The 16689-nt window shown below is 38.8% G+C and overlaps 1 protein-coding gene across 9 annotated transcripts in view; it reads left to right on the forward strand.

Annotated features, from left to right (window-relative positions):
* Positions 1–16689, forward strand: part of LMO7 (LIM domain 7) — a 131042-nt gene that overhangs the window by 99871 nt on the left and 14482 nt on the right. For 5 of the 9 annotated variants that reach the window (XM_040584225.1, XM_040584221.1, XM_040584216.1 and 2 more), the window contains 8 exons: positions 2866–2980; positions 8521–8682; positions 10078–10262; positions 10942–11002; positions 12097–12153; positions 14258–14283; positions 14591–14695; positions 15556–15648. In XM_040584225.1, coding sequence (XP_040440159.1) covers positions 2866–2980; positions 8521–8682; positions 10078–10262; positions 10942–11002; positions 12097–12153; positions 14258–14283; positions 14591–14695; positions 15556–15648 — 804 coding nt within the window. Of the gene's footprint in view, positions 1–2865; positions 2981–8520; positions 8683–10077; positions 10263–10941; positions 11003–12096; positions 12154–12306; positions 12349–14257; positions 14284–14590; positions 14696–15555; positions 15649–16689 lie in introns of all 9 variants that reach the window. The other 4 variants (XM_040584217.1, XM_040584222.1, XM_040584220.1 and 1 more) reach the window with 4 other exon arrangements.

The following is a 16689-nucleotide window of genomic DNA, read 5'->3' on the forward strand; positions in this document are numbered from 1 at the left end:
GAATGCTACAGCAGAGTAAAAAAATAAGTAAATTGCATCAAATGCAAAGATCTTTTGGTAGTAAGAGAACAGCTCAGACAACTCTTTCCTTTGATTTAATTCAGGAGAAAGAAAATAACTGGTTCTTTTATTGCATTTTTTCCCTACCCTTTATATGTCCTGTGCTTAGTTTTATTTCTCATTCTAATTCAAAATAGTTGTTTTAAATTTTGCTTGATGCTTGCAAAGTTGTTATTCTCCGAATTAGCACAATCGGGTATGTCACCTAGATGAATGATCTGAGCTGCTGTAGCATTCATTTGCACTTTCAAACTGATGGTGGAAAATAAAGACTAGCTTTTCAGAGGCCAGTCTTAAACGTTAGTATCAGCCTATCGTTTTTTCCATCTGTTGTGGCTGGAGCCCCTCCTTTTTTTTTAAATAATTTACTTGAAATTAATCTAATTAATGTTCACATTAATGAATTTTAAAGCAAATAACCATTGCTTTGTGTTTGTGCTTATCTAATTATTGGGTCTTTCAGTGTTTTTTTTTTTTAATATGTATCTTCAAGTGCTGTTTCATCCTGATCAAATGTTTCACATGTAAAAAATGATCAGCAATAGCTTTAATTGTTGATACCTTTCTGTATACGTAATGCTGGGGTTCATGCCCCTTGACAGATTAGAGATACTTCTTTGCATTTCTAATGCTGCTGTAAAAGTTAATTGTGCCAGTTGCTTGGGTGAGGATCATAAGAACTAGGATGCTGATTTATGAAGTCACTTCTCACACCAGCTTTATATAAATCCAGTCACTTTGAACCATTCTTCTTCCTAATCACTTGGTGGAAAATGAGCACATTTCAGTTTAATACTCCTGAAGCCCCTTAACCATTGCAATGAATTTATCATAACTTTTTGGAAACATGATTGTTGTATAAGGAAAGAGATCATGATAATTATTTTTTTTTCTGTGTTGTAGCAAAAACAGGCAGAGGAATTGCTGTTCTGATCAGTGAAAATATAGATTAGATATGGGTTCTTTGATTGTCTTTAAACGAGTCAAAGGAGAACAACATGTACTAGGTCCGTATTTTTTCCCTGTAATTAGTCACAAGACTATAAATTGTCCTCCCTGCAAATGAATAATGTGTTGTTGTTGTTAAATTAAAAAAAAAAAAAAAAAAAGAAAAAGAATAAAAGCTTGTGTTGTGCCTCAAATGAGTTATAACTTAAGGAATGCAAGTTACATTTGGCATGTTTGTAAATCATCGCCAGAGTTAGGAAACTGATACAGTTCGCTAGTCATCAGGGCAGTAACACTAGGTTTGTGGAGTGCTAAGTGTTTTGGAGACTATCTGTACAAATGGTGAAGTTCAGTATACAAAGTCACATTATTCCTCAGGCAAGAGGTAGGTTTCAAAAGTAGCTGGGTTGGGATGGTGGAAATAAAAATAACAGCAGCAGTAATTTCCTGGAACACACTCATATTCAAAAGCTTTATATGTGCTCTAGCCCAGTGTGCTAACCTGTCTATTAGTAGATTCACTTTTAATGTACCGTTACTCACCTAAGGACTTGGGTTGTATAGGAGCATTTGTAAGCTAGTAGCTGTGCTTTGAAGAAAGGGTTTAATTTCTACCCTGGGCAGTAACAGGGAGTGTTTTGTAATGGGGAAAAACCTCAGGATGTTGCCTTGGTGGTGTCTTCTGTACCCAGCACTCAGGTACTGCTGGAGCCGCCTCTGGCTGCATCCTGTCCGGAGACTCTGACCAACTACATCTGCTTGTGCAGTGCTGCCTGTTGCATCCTACCAGCATAGGAGCTGTGGGGGATTGGCTTAGATACCTAGGCTTTTAAATATTTTAAGTTAAGGAAAATTAATCCCACCCTTCAGGAAGGCTTGTTCACTAGGCAACTAAAATATCACTGTACATTTAGTGTATACATATAAGCATGTGGGGGGTCTTCTTCATGCACATGTTGGAATATGTCTGTTTTAAGTGTTGAACAGAAAGTCTTTTTTTTTCCTCTTTTTTTTTTTTTTTTTCTTTTATAGCAATGTCAGTTCCAGGATAATGAAAATAGCATGCATTTGTGTATTTTAATTGTTTTCTTAATGAGTTCATATTAAAATGTTAATGCATGCAACACATGTTCATAATATAGTGTGGGATTGAAAGCAACTTTACAAAATGTTTTCCCAATCAAATATTTCTGTAGTTTAAAATAGTAATGTTAAGTTTCAATTCTGACTTTGAAAGCATCTTGAAAGTTTGCTAGAATGGGAGATCTGGATTCTAGCTAATTTTGGGATTAATTTCATTATCGAAGGCCTCCATTACAAAATCCATAGCAAGCTAGTAGTATTTCATATGAAATTAAAATGATAATTGTTCATTCAAGTAAACCTAGTTGCAGCACTGAACCTAAAGGAAACTGATGATTCCCACTGAAGGATGTGCAAGAAAAAAACAAGCTTCTTTCCAGTTATCTAGCTTTTTCACATCTCTGCTTGACTGGTGCTCTCTCAGGAGGCAGCATGTTTCACAAATTCACAAGACTGTCCATGAAGACTCATTTAGGGGTTTAGAGTCATCAAATTTTTACATTTTATAGCATTGTGTTACAACACATTAAAAATAAGAGAGATGCACAGCTAAATATGTATGTAGAGAAGATGTAAATGTAAACCAAAAACATACCTGTTTGAATAAAAAACAAATTAGTTAACTGACTCCAATACTGTTTCCTTTTTCTATGATGCTAATAATAGATGATGAAGGTGCACATTGTGAACAGCCTCACTTATTTAGAGGATAAACTTTCCCTCATTTAAATTCCTGTGATACCAGATACTGTAGTGTCATGTTTTATTTTTCAGGAACAGTACAGTGAAATGAGAATCAGTATAAACCAGAGACCTGGCCACAGTCGCAGCTTTGGATTTACAACAAATTGGAGTTCTTCAGGGGCCTTTGTACAGACAGTTGAAGAAGGTAAATGTGTATTAATTGCACAAATTTTTCTTCTTATGTTTAGTTTGCAGAGGCTTCTAAATTAAGGTGTTTGCTGTGAAGAAGGCTGTAAATGTTAAAAAAATAGGTAGAGAATCGAAAAATCCGTATTTAGTTTGATAATGTATTTCTGTGAAGCCTCTTCATTTGAAATGGGCTGAATTCAGAAATACCAAAACTGCATTTTGCTAGCCAAGGACATTTCTATAACCACTGAAAAAGGCATAAGTGTGATTACTCACATAGTCACCAAACCCTTTACAGAACAGTCATAAGTGGCACATACAGACTTCTAATATCCATATTGTTCCTTTCAGCTAAGCTTGGAACATTTCACTTCATATGGTTTGTAAATACTTGCAGAGGAAACTTAGTTAGGAGTTAGTGTTTTCATTTCAATTTTCCCTTTCTTAGCCATGTTGAATTTTGCAGATAGTTAATATTTTTAAGCAATTGCAACTTCTAAATTTATTTCCAGTGCGGTTTTTTCAGATGTGTTCATGCTGAGGAAAAGCAAACGTTTTTGTCTAGAAACAAAACATAAATAAAGTTTATTTCTTCTAGGCTTTAGTAGTCTTCTGCAGAGAACAAGCTCGATTTCCTTAATTGAACGGCAACAAAACCCAAGCAAATCACATGTAATGCTTGTTTCCTGAGCAATGATCTTTCCCATTGCCAGTAATACTTGAGGAGTATTGAATTGTGCCCTTTCTTCCAGCTAACACAAGATCATCCTGAGAAAGGAGAAATAACTGGAAACTTCTTGTGTAGTTAGCCCTTCATTATACTTTCCAGAAAGGAAAAAATACTATTTAACAGCACTTACTGAGCACCCTTGATTTCAGCCCCGCCCCACCCCCTCTCCCCCCCCGTTCAATTTTTAGACCTCTCTGCACTATAGGTGGGCACTTCTCATAATTCGATTGTAACCATTAATACTCGCTTTGCATGGAGAGTAACTTTCCAACGGCTTTCCCTGCTGCTAGGCTTCTGGTTTAATGTTGTTATGTGGAAGGAGACGGCTGTCTTTTTGCACTGCCAGGTGTAAGTAAGAAACCTGAGGGGAGTGAACGTTCCTGCTGGTCATTCACATAGGTCCATGTGGACTCTATCCCCAGCTCTCTAGGCAAGAAGATGACCTAGTGGCTGTTATCTCCATTATGCTTTATTATCATTTTTGCAAGGAAGGGTGCAAAGTATAAAGATTGAATGGAGAAGGGACTGTATCTTGGTATTCTTGTTTATCGCCTGTGTTTAACGTAATTTTTTCAACTAGCTTGTGTTGTATCCTTACTCAGTAGCTGTAGATTCCTTTAAAGGAATGAAGGATGAAAGAGGTGAGTGGCCCATTGAAAGAGTAAGATATGCTTTCAGCTCAGCACCTCTGAATCTTGTGTTTCCTATTTTTTAAGGATAAGTCATAGGACAATTCAGGTTGGAAAAGACCTTGAAGGTCATAGAGCAAACCCCTGCTCAAGAAAGTGTCAAGACTGAATTCAAACCAGGTTGCTTAGGACCTTAGGCAGGTGGGTTTGAGACCCTCCAAGAATGGAAACTGCACAGCTGCTCTGGGCATTGCATAATTATCCTCTCAGACAAAAATCTTCCCCGCATATCCAGTCAGACATACCTTCGCCTCAGTTTATAACCACTGTGCTGTGTTCTTCTGCCATAAATTTCAATAAAGAGCAGCGTTTGTAATCTACTGCTGCCAGGGTCTCTCCAGCCTATCAGCCCCCAGCCTGTACCAACATCAGAGTTAGTCCATCCCAGGAGCAGGACTCTGCGTTTCCCCTTGTTGGGTGTCAGGTTCCTACTCTGAATGGCAGCCCTGCCCTGCAGTATATCTGCCACCCTGTCCCTTTCGGTGCGGTCTGCAAATCTGATAGGGGTGTGTTTCACCTTCTCTTCCTCCTGGTTATTGGTGAGCACATTAGAGAGGACAGGACCCAGGATTCATCCCCTGGGAGAGCTCCACTTGTAATCAGCCTCCAGGCTGAGTGTGAACTATTGACTACTACCCACAGAGCCTGACAGCCCAGCCAGTATTTCACCCATCTGGTCATTCTGCCCTGTAGACAGTATCGTCCCAGCTTCTATAGTGATACTGTGGAAGATCATGCCAAAAGCCTTATTAAAGACAGGGTAGATGGTATCCACCACTCTCCCTTCATCCACAGGTCTAGTCATGTCATCATTGAAGACAACCAGGCTGATCGAGTGTGTTTCAAGCTTGGGAACTCCATACCAACTGTTCCCAGTCATCTTTTTCTCTTCCGTGAGCCCAGAAATAGCTTCCAGGAAGACTTTCTTTGTTTGTCTTGACATATGTGTCATTCTGACTAGCTATATGGTTTTCTTCAGGTGATAACCTGCATTTATCTTTTTACTGATTATAAATCACAGAATGGTCAGGGTTGGAAGGGGCCTCTGGAGATCATCTAGTCCAGCCCCCCTGCTAAAAGCAGGGTCACCTATAGCAGGTTGCACAGAATCGTGTCCAGGTGGGGTTTGAATGCCTCCAGAGGAGACTCAACAGCCTCTCTGGGCAGCCTGTTCCAGTGCTCTGTCACCCTCAAAGAAAACAAGTTTTTCCTCACATTCAGCTGTTGATTCCTGTGTTAGTTTGTGCCCGTGGCCCCTTGTCCTGTCACTGGGTGCTACTGAAAAGTCTGAAAATATCTCTATGTTCTACATAGGTTCTTCTCTTTCAAAAAAATTAAGAAAACTACTTGGCAAGCAAAATTAACTTCTTATAAGTGTTCTCAAATTAAGCTTACTAAGAGTTAAGCTTGTAACACGTTTCAGTGAGACCCATTTACTACATATAAAAGAAGATAGTGCTTATTTTTTACAGTAATTTTCAATGTTTACACTAAAACAGAGGTAAACAGAAGGCCTTGAATTCATTAATCTAGAGGTTGTTCTGCCAGCCTCCCCAGTACCATATAATCTTTATTGTTTCAGTCCTTCCCCTTTCACCCACCCTATTCGCAATCCTTTTTTGAGATTGTGTTGATGTAGGAGTGCACATCTGCAATCAAACCCTTGCAGGCATGTAGGACAAAGTAAATTTGACCCGCTTCCTTCAAGTTTTAATTAAGCTACTATTTATCTGTTGTTATTGCAACAGATGGGGACAGGTTAGAGATAACTAAACACGTGTGGAAAACGAGTGAGTATTTGGCTGGTTTGAGTATTTGGCTGGTTTTGTTTTCACTGGGGCATAGTAAGAAAGAAAAATATTTACCTCCAGGGAAACTAACGAAAAATAGCAGTACCTATTTTATGTAATATAAACTAAATCCTCTACAGCAGTATAAAGAAATTACCAGTAACTCCTATAGTCCTGAAAGGAGCTGGACAGAGAGAGACAACTGGCACCATACAACTTCTGGCACCGAAATTGCCAGCTAGTCTCTGGAGGCTTCTCTGGAGGTGAATTGGAGCAGAAGCCCAGTATAGTCACCCTGGTTTGCACTCTTAAGCTCTCTTATTCACAACTGTAGAGGCAGTAGAGGAAGGGCAGCTGGCAAAGTAACGTGCCAAAAATTGAGAGGTGTAAGTTGTTCTGGCTGTGTTAGAAGTTAGGAGTTAGTTACACGGCTGCTGCTGTTCATTCCAATCTGTATGTATGGTTTGGGGTATGGTCTGGATATGTCTTTCTGGTGGTACTGGAGGAGCCACGCAATCTTAAATTCCCTTCCTTTCCTAACACTGAACTGAGGTATACTGTTCTCACCTCTAAGGTGGATCTCATCCCTGTCAAACTGAGTAAAATGAACATTCTGTCACAGCATAAAAGGGAAATTACCAGTTCTGATGACTCTCCTTGAGCCTGAAGCATTCCCTGTACCATGAGCATGAAGTTCAGTCTATATGTGGTCAAACTATATGGTATTAAAGACTTCAGGTCTTGAAATCAGACACAATTCCAAATGTTATATGGTATTGTTGAAAACAGTAACTTCAATGGTATCCTTAATAGTGCCTTCCATTAATATATTTGAAAATCTGTTAATTCTTTAACATTTTCCTGGCTCTAAGGAGATGCACATTTTTTTGTTTAACTATCACCCAGGTTTTCTTCCTTCAAATGAAAACCCTACCTTTTCTTCTATAGTATTGCTGAAAAGTAATTGTTGTGTTTTGAAAACTTTACTGATAACTGCTAATGGAGTTTTTAGTCTGTAGTTTAAGAAGAATGCAGAAAAATAGAATATGAAGCTATTCTCTCCTGAAGTAGTACTCAGTGTTGTTTTTTTTAGTGAAGTGTGATGGATCACTGTTTCATGCAGTATTAGGAATCATAGCATTTCTTTATTTCTTAACTTTCTGGGGTGCCAGGTATACTTAAAGCTATCTGAATCCTTAGTGGATGATCCACACAGCAGCATTTTATTAGTGAGTTAGAACATTGTCAGGATGAAGCATATGGAGTCTAAATTCTCCTGTCATGCTTGTCCACATTAATTTCTGATAACGGAGTATAGCATTGTTCTTGGTATATTTTGAATAAGGTGTGTGGAATTCACTACTTACTTTGGAAAATGTTTCCATTGTGTAATTCAGATTTGTTTTATTCTATTAACATGAGCATTTATTGTGCAATCTTTAACTACGTTTTCACTTAGCTTTTCCATTTTCTATTCTGCTAAGGGAATAATTGTTAATGGGCATGGTATGGTAATTCATAAAACATTATTTAGGGAAGTCTGAGTTCCTTAGCTCATCCATTTTCTGAATTAAAACAGCAAAAAGTTTATTAACTGATCCTGTATGTTCTCTGTTCTTAGACTAGTGAGTTCACCTGCCAATGCGTAGTAAATGAAAAAAGAGTATAAATTGCAGCCTATCCTGCAGAATGTCAGTAGAATTCGAAGTCCAAGCTGCAATAAAATTTGCTCTTAATAGGCAAAATAATTAGAATCCAGAGAAGTCTGATGGGACAGCACCCAGCAATATCTTGAGCCCAATTACCAGTCAATTCAGAGTTAACAAAATGTTTTAGAAAAGAAGTAATGCAGCATGCTTTTGCAGTAGAGCCCAGAAAATGTAAATAAGAATACGAGAAAGCTAGCTTCTCCTAGGACTAACAAAGTGGACGCCGTTTTCTTGGGCAAATAAGAGGATTACCCAAACACTGGCTGAATTTCAGCTAATCGTTGGCTACAGACACGGTGGTGCTGCCTGTCTCTCATTGTCCCAGATTATAAAGGTTAGTTAGTGAAGGCAGGAGTGGGCCCAGAAGTTGTTAATTAAATGGGCTAGCCATAATGTGAACACTTACAAGTCCAAAAGACTGATGTTTGTAATTTTCATAACTTTCAAATTGAAATGCTACCTGGATACTGAGTTTACTGACCTTACATTACAGTGTCATAGATTGTTCTCAAAGATTTTTCTGAGTATCCATCACTTAAGTGTTTCTTTGAAGGATTCCCCCCTGACCTAGCCACAAGTGTGGTAAAAAAATAATTGTGAACTGAGACACAATTGTATTTTTCTTCTGTTTTCTGCAGGTAGCCCTGCAGCACTTTGTCAGCTGCATGTAGATGATGAGATCATTGCTGTCAATGGCACAAAGGTTTCAGGTATGGACTATAGTCAGTGGGAAGAAGCCATCAGCAGAGCACTAGAAACTGGAAACCTACTCATGGATGTCAGACGATATGGAAAGAATGGTGAGTTGTTTCGTCGGAGCAGATACAGTATGCTCTGTAAGGCAAATAAGCTTTGTCTCTGCTGTACCTGACAGCTGAGAGTCCTTATTACCCTTACAGTAGTAATATGTATCTAAGCTAAGTAGTTTGCTAGCATGTCTGTTGCATTTTAACACAACTTGGCTTTTTTTAACTACTTGTGCCTTAGAAATGTGTTGACAAGCAAGTCTACAAAGTGTTGAACTACTGACCTCTCTCTTACGCTCTAGCCTATTTCTGAGAGGATGGACAGGTAAAAAAGTATGCAACCACCACGCAAGGGAATATAACATTTTCTTTCCTGCCATACCACAAAAATGAAGAGGGGATGGTCTCTAGACGATAGTAACTTCTAAAGCCTCTCTCCTGCGATCAGCAGCTCCCTCTCTTCAGGGAAGGAGGATCTTGTGTTCCTTTCTTCAGGGAGTGCTTCAGGTGGCGTACGAGCTTGTGAGTGATGTAGTACCTTGTGCTATGACTTTGGGTATTGACCCAAATCTTGAGATGCTGCGCAACCTCTCCAGAATGGTACTACCTGTTCTGGCTAGTGAGGCTTTTCATCCTGGCTGAAGGTCTTTTAGCATCTCTAGACTTGTCATGGGTTTAGTGAGGATACCCTTTCAAAGTCCCAAAAGGATTTTTCCAGAGTTGGAAGTGTGACCAATGACTTCTTTCACAGTACAAATGCAAAACATTCTTCTAGTGGGAAGCTAGGTAGAATACGTTGCCAGCAAGTGGGGAAAAAAGTAGTGGGGTGAGGAAGAGACAGGAAACAAATCATTTCTACAGGGCCTAGCACGAACAAGGAGTGAGATTAGTGAAGAAGTCATCACTGAATAAATTTTAGGTAGTGGGAGGGGAGAAATGATGGGAGTGCAAGAGAAGTTTCTCATTTGTCTTCGCCTCATCATTTTTGCTAGTTTAGGTTAGACTGCCTTGCCCCCTGCCTTCTGTGCTTCTTGATGAGCATGGACATAAAAAAGACACTTCCCTGGATAGCATATGAGTCAAACTGTACCTTGTGTGAGTAAAGTTGGAAGAATTTTCTCGATCCTTACTAATGCTAATGAAATAGTTTCCAATGAATACTAATTGCTCTGTAATGTTGAGCTACTGTAGCCCATGCTAGCAAAATATCTGGTAAACTTTTACCTGGCTTATGACTAACACTTGCATTTCTGGGGAAGGCGGTCTGCTCGTAAAAGCCCTTTTCCTCTCTTCACAAATTCCACCTGATTTGTGTGTCTCCCTCTTCTGTTATGTGGTGGGGTTTTTTTGTGTGTGTGTGTGTTATTTTAATGTGTTTTCTCTAACTCTTGTTCTGTTCTTTGACATTACTGTCCACATAAATTTCTTGATCTTCCACATACCAAAAAGACTGGGGCAAAGACCAGCCTTCCCTGCCACATGTAAGACATAAAATCCTCAATCTCACCAGTATGGCTACCAACATTATAGGTACATCTGAAAATAAATGGATTGATGCAACTTCTGGAGAACACATTTCAAATGTTTCCACTGTAACAACAAAAAGAGACTTCTCCAGCAGCCTTCAAAGTTCTGTGAGTATGTTTTTGAAGGGTTGTGGGATTTAGGGGGAGGAAGAAAGTAAAAAGTCTAAGACCTTGATGGGGGGAAGATGGAGAAAAGACCTTGGAAGTCTTGTTTTTATTTGTATTGCTTAAGGAGCATATAGGGTACTGCAAATACAGAGATGTAGTTACGTATGTGTTAAGCCAAATAAGGCATTTTAAGGACTTGCTACTGTCCATCCATGAGCAGACACTGCTAAGGGAGGAGTATTAAAATATGTGCAGAGTGCACAAACTAGAACATATAGAGTGTTTATCCTTTAGAAAATACTTTTACCTCCATTATTCATGTAAATGAAAGTTGCAGCCCCAAAGAGCAAGCATATCTGTGCTTTCAAATTACTTGCAAATAACACCCTGCCTGCCAAGGAGCTGAAATAGCAAGATCGCGACTTCTGGCATTTTCTTGCAAGCTGATGGTTGTAGGTATTTTTCCAGCCAGCAATTCACAGATGATTATTGATCCTCTCAAATGCCTGTTATCTTTTTGTCTTATAATATACTCAGGCAGTTTCAGATAGTTTTGTATCTTTCTGTGGAAAGTGTTCTGAAGTGTTCAGTGATACACAGTTCCTGTCAGGGAGACATGTAATTGGTTAAACTTCCACAAATCCAATGAACCCCAGCCCTTTATTTTTCACTTTTTCAGGATACAGAAACAAAAATGATAAATGGAATGCAAGGAGACCTTGGCTCTAATGAACAAAGAGGTAAACCACTACTGCTTTTCATCTGCTAATTGTGTGGGTTTGCAACAAGCACTGACATTATACGTGTAATCATCACAAGCTTTATACAGCGGGCAAAGCAAGACCTTAATGAACTGAAAGCTAGACAGGTATCGGAGATCTAGCTGCATCCAAACTGGGTGTAGTTTGCTTCCACAACATGCTAGGCAGTTGGAGAACTGACAACAGCGCAGTGACAAATCCCCACATCTCTGCATTAGCAGTTGTAAATTTATTGTGCGGTAGGGGTGAAAGAGAAGGGGAAGGGACACAATCTATTGTAATTGCTACTGCGTTGTGTAGAGACTGACTCAGTATGAGCATTGATTTATTTCACTGCTCAGGAAGAGTTTAAAAAGTATTGAACTCACACCCCACCCCCCCGCCCTTTTCAGTTGTGAGGTTTTGTGGGTAGTTGTCATTTTTCTAATATTATTTTACTTTTATTCCTGGAGAATGCTATTAATAATACTGGTATGAACAATAATTACTTATGATGCTATGAACAGTTATAGCCTTACTTGATGACAGTGAGAGAAACCAGGTACGTATACTTTCTAATGGAACAATGATCCTTAAGTGGGAACTTGGTATTTCATTTTGTCTTGAATGCACGTGGTGAATTGTATGAGTCCCGTCATGTCGTACTCCGTAACTCCTCCTCCCCCCGGGCCAAGAGATCAGTTGCCCTCTGGACATGCTTTTCTGATGACTTTAAATGATGATTAGGCACCTCAGTCCAATTTGGCATGTCAGTTGAGGAGGCCTAAATTAGACGGAGAGAATCTGAGTCTGACACTTGTACTGTTGTTACAGTTGGACATTGTTAGTGATAAAATGAAATACTAATCAGTATATGATGTAACCTACTAAAAACTGTATTTGTTGTTACAAAAGATTAGATTTCCTTTGTGTTTCAGGGGCTTTTTGTTTTTTCTGAAATGGCATTGCTATAGATTGGGGGTCTAACAGAAGTTTCTTATCCAGTGGGGATAGTCATTAAAAAAAACCAACACAAAACCCACCAAAACCAGCACCTCATTGACTTGTTTGTATTCTTTGTATTTTTCAAATAGCGTCTGAACCTATTTCTTTGAAAAACTTAAAAAGACGGTCACAATTTTTTGAGCAAGGTAAACCAAAGAGCTAACATTTCATGTACTTCCATGAAAAAGTTCCTGCTGCACACTCTTCCTAACAAGTCTGGTGCTGGGTACTATACCTCTTCAGCATTGTTTGTTGAAGTTACAGCGAAGCAACATAATTGATTTCCCTTCTTTCCCCAGGGTCATCAGGTTATTCTTACAATTCATGGGTCTACCTTTGTGGTAATGGGTCTTTGTGTGTTCTCTTATATCTATAGCTGTTAAAATCTCTTCTATGTTGTTCGTACTTTTTTTTTCACTGGGTAGGAGTAAGAAGGATCGAGCACTCTGTTCAGGTTTGCTACTACCTACAAAACAAGAATAACATTGGATGTTCCAGCAGAGGCTTAGTGCAGACCTCGGAGCTGTTGATAAAATATTTAACTCTGGACTTGAATTTATCTTGAGTTGCAGCACTGTGCTTTCATCTAAATTGGTTGGAAAAAAAGGTAGCTACTGGCTTTCCACTATTTGGTGACTGTCACAAGATCCCAAGAAGACCTATATAAATTTTGAATTGAATATGCTAGCTTTTAAAGGCAAAACATTTTTGCCTCAACTTCGGTTTTGTAGGTTGCCTTTTGGTGTTTGCATGTCACAACTCACATACTTCCACTAATGTTGTATGTCTAATGCTGTCTTCAGACTATGTATGCCTTGCTGTTTTGCTGTAGCCTGAAAGAGTGAAGTCCTGGCCCACTCGAAGTTCAGTGTGAATTTTGGCAATTATTTCAGTGGAGCCAGAACTTTACCTTCAGTGGTGATGGCTTCTGTTTTTTTCTAGAAGAGATATGTGAAGTGCCACAGCATATATCTGTGTTTGTGGTTCTGTTTGCTTTTGAATACTTCTGCTGCATTGTATCTGCAATATGGTGGTATTTTTGTTGGATAATGTCTTTTTAAGACTGGTTATGAAGTTTGGGTTTTATTTTAATAAATTTTACAGTAATATTTGAAGTATTTCAGTTGTGCTTGAGGGGGAGGAGAAGAGTGTATTTCTAGAGTGTATGCTCAGTACAGTTTTGTTCATTTTAAACTTTTGACACTTTAGCTTTACAATTATATAAAGATTCTTCTTTCTAAACATGTACAGGCCAGCATAAGCTTGCAAGGCAGAGAGAAGTGGAGAGCAAAGATAGGCGCTGTCTATGCCTCACTTCAGCATCTGCTGGTGCAGTTGCAGGAGATCAAGTCTGTCATATTGTCACTGTGGCTGCTGCGATCTGATAATTATGACAAAATTGTGCATATATAGGTCGGATGCTAGCCTGTGACTCATTAGATGTCTTTTGTAACCTATTGTATTTGAATTTTCTCCACTTCATGTGGTCGTACTCTACAGAAAACTGTTGCAACTTGTTGCTTTTATGCACTTTTTATTTTTTAACTGAAATTTGGACAGCTAAGTGACAAGTACGCTGGCAACAAAGAAAAATAGTGATGATGCTTAGGAAAGGCATCTGTGCTTCTCCATGTTTTCTCAACTTTTAATTTATTGGCATAATATACATCGCTTATAGTCATCTTGGCACAGTCTAAGACCAAGCGTGATGGCCTCAAATAGCATAAGGTTCGTAGTGAATGGTAACAAGCTCATCAAACTCAAGCGTGCTTTTGGGAGTAGGAAAAGAGGACAGTCAGAAAGGGGAAATACGTGGTTTTGCAGTAGAGAAGTTGCCTGTGGATGTCTGTTGCTCTTAATTCACATCAAGGGCAGTAGGTGAGTAGCTGCTCTACCCTGGAGCAGGGTTCTGGTGATTGGTCATGCTAAACAGTCGGGTTTCACAATAACAATAGGAGAGGTGTGTAGCAAAGAACCTCTATATTGCCACAGTGGGAGATGTACTGCTAATGCAAGCAATTGCTGATGGCACTTTTAAGCATGTAAAGCTTTTAAACAATTGCGCACATTAGTTGAAAGCACCTAATGAATTCTGCCCTCAAGTAAGTTCAATAGGGAAAATGCAAGCATGGCTTACAAAGGAAGCAAAAATTTGTCTGAAGCTCAGACTTTCCACATTTACACACGTCTTGCAATAGTGAATATGTATGGCTCTAATGATTTCTGTTTTTTGCCTTCAAAATCTCGCAGGAGGCCCAGAGCCTGCAATGCCTGATGTAAGTACTGTTTACAAACTACTGATTAGTTGTATAACCCTGGTCTTTTCAAGAAGACCAAAGCTTTCTATTGCTTTTTATGCTTCTTTAAAGTTGTGATCAAATCTGAGAGGACTAAGATTTTCTAATGCGCAATAGAATGGTTGCTTTCTGACCCTTCGAAGAAAAGACTAATTTAGGTCCTTGTCACTATAAAGCTGTAGTGTTTGTAATGGCTTTTATTTCCCACTTTAAAAATATGTTTTAAAATTTAAAGTGTTGATTACATGAAATAAGATAATAATATTTCATTTCTGTGCTCTATTAGCTCCCAGTCCCATCCATTAGTGCTCCTACTCGTCGGGTTTGGGATCAAGAGGAAGAACGAAAACGACAGGAAAAATGGCAAAAGGAGCAGGACCGTTTATTGCAGGTATAATTAATCTTCATAATCATAGGCTGGCAATCCCTTGGGTGCAGCAAATGTTGCTGAAAGAAATTAACATGTAACTTCTGCAATTCTTCTTACTGATGGCCTAAGAGGACTTTCACATACATTTGCTGGGCTGCACAATTACACACACTAGCAATTATTCAGCAAAAAGAGGACAATCAAACCCAGACTGTGTATTCACTACATCCAAAATGCTCAGTCATTGCAAGGCTGGTATGCTTTTACTGGCAACAGATTTTAAGGAATAAGCAAAGACTTAAGGGCTGTAGTCTTCACTTTGGAATATGAGTTTTATTTTTTCCCCTTAAGAAAATTTCCTCTAGAATGAGTTTTTATCTTCAATCAGCGATACAGCCTTATAATCAGAAAGGGAGAAGGCAGCCAGTGCCTGCTTAGATGTCTGCTAGCATCCTGTTGTTTAGCAATCAGCTAAACAGTTAGAATCAACCTGGTTCCCAGGTTGATATCACTTTATATTTACTGTATTAATGTGCCCCATTCCACTCCATCTTTCAAGAAGTGCCTTAGATAGCTGATTTTTGTTCAAATGGAAACTAAACTGTAAAACAGGGAATATAAAAGACATGATGAAGTCAGTTGTTACAAGACTTAACATCTGATAATCTTGGATTCTCCAAAATTAGTTGCACAACTTCGGATTGTAGTTGAGCCAGGATTTCAGTCACTTATGGCAGACCTAATGTCCTGGTGGAGCTCAAGCATGTTTTTCCTATGCTGGTCTGTTAAAAAACACATTAAATACCAGAAGTACATTCTAATGCAAATAAAAACATACCACATTTCTTATTTGTGTGTTTAACTTCAATCTAATGTGACAGGAGAAATACCAACGCGAACAAGAAAAACTGAGGGAAGAATGGCTGCGAGCTAAGCAAGAAGCAGAAAAAGAGAGCTCCAAGTATTTTGATGAGGTAGGCTATGAATATGGTGTCACCTTTGACTGTTTACTTTTTATGATGCCTTTTTTCTCTTATAGCAGATGTGTCCAAGCAGGCAAATGATTTATTTTGCTATGTCATTTATCTTCTCATTTTGGAAAATAAATTGTTGTCTATGATTTGGTAGAAAGAGGTTGCAAAGATGGGAAGAACAGAGTAAATGAGATGTTTTGACTTTATTCCATAAGGATTGGTTAGGTAACTAACACCAGAAACATGTCAGCAGAAAGTTTCAGCACGTATTAATTATTGTGACCAGAATGGAGTGTTACCTTGTATATATACCTTTGCGGTATGTTTACCTCCTGATGCTACTTGTTGGAATTCTGCTTCCATACTTCATCATGAGACATGTTCGTAAGTGCCTGGCTTGTTTCTGGCAGCTGGTTCATCCCATGTCTAATAAATCTGCATATCAAATAAACGTAGATTTGCTATCATATGTTTCAAAACATTGAATGTGTGTAGCTTCTGTAGATGCTGACTTTGAGGCTGTTGCTTATGGGAAGATGAACAGGTTTTTTCCTGAGTATGGGAGGTGTCTGAGATATCTCTATTGCTATGCAAGTGCTGCTTCAGGCATCCTAGCTAGATCAGTTGTGTTTACACAGTCATAAGCAAGTAGATTGTAATTTAAGGCTTAGGACTTCAATAAGAAACCTCTTCGAGCTGTTAGAGGGCTTTGTCCGAGAATGTAAACCATTTCATATTTTTCCATCGTTAGAGGTTTGGATGGACCCATAAAAACGGTATTTGTTCTCTGCAACTAAAACATCTTTTGACCGCTGAAAGACCTTTTCTCATGTTTGAGAGAAGGGTCATAGAGTGGTAGGTCTGAAACTTGACTTTCAAATGGTAAGAGAATGGAGGAGGTTGGGGGGTTCACCCACATGAGGATTCATGTGAAATTCATTGGTCTGATGTGCATTTGCAGTGTATCTCTTTGTGTATACGTTCTTAGGTAGGTCTTGGGTTTCTAAGTCAAAACAGTAGGGAGAAATGCTGGGGGTATCA

The sequence above is a fragment of the Falco naumanni genome, chromosome 2 (genome assembly GCF_017639655.2).
Source record: "Falco naumanni isolate bFalNau1 chromosome 2, bFalNau1.pat, whole genome shotgun sequence".
Taxonomy (NCBI): Eukaryota; Metazoa; Chordata; class Aves; order Falconiformes; family Falconidae; genus Falco; species Falco naumanni.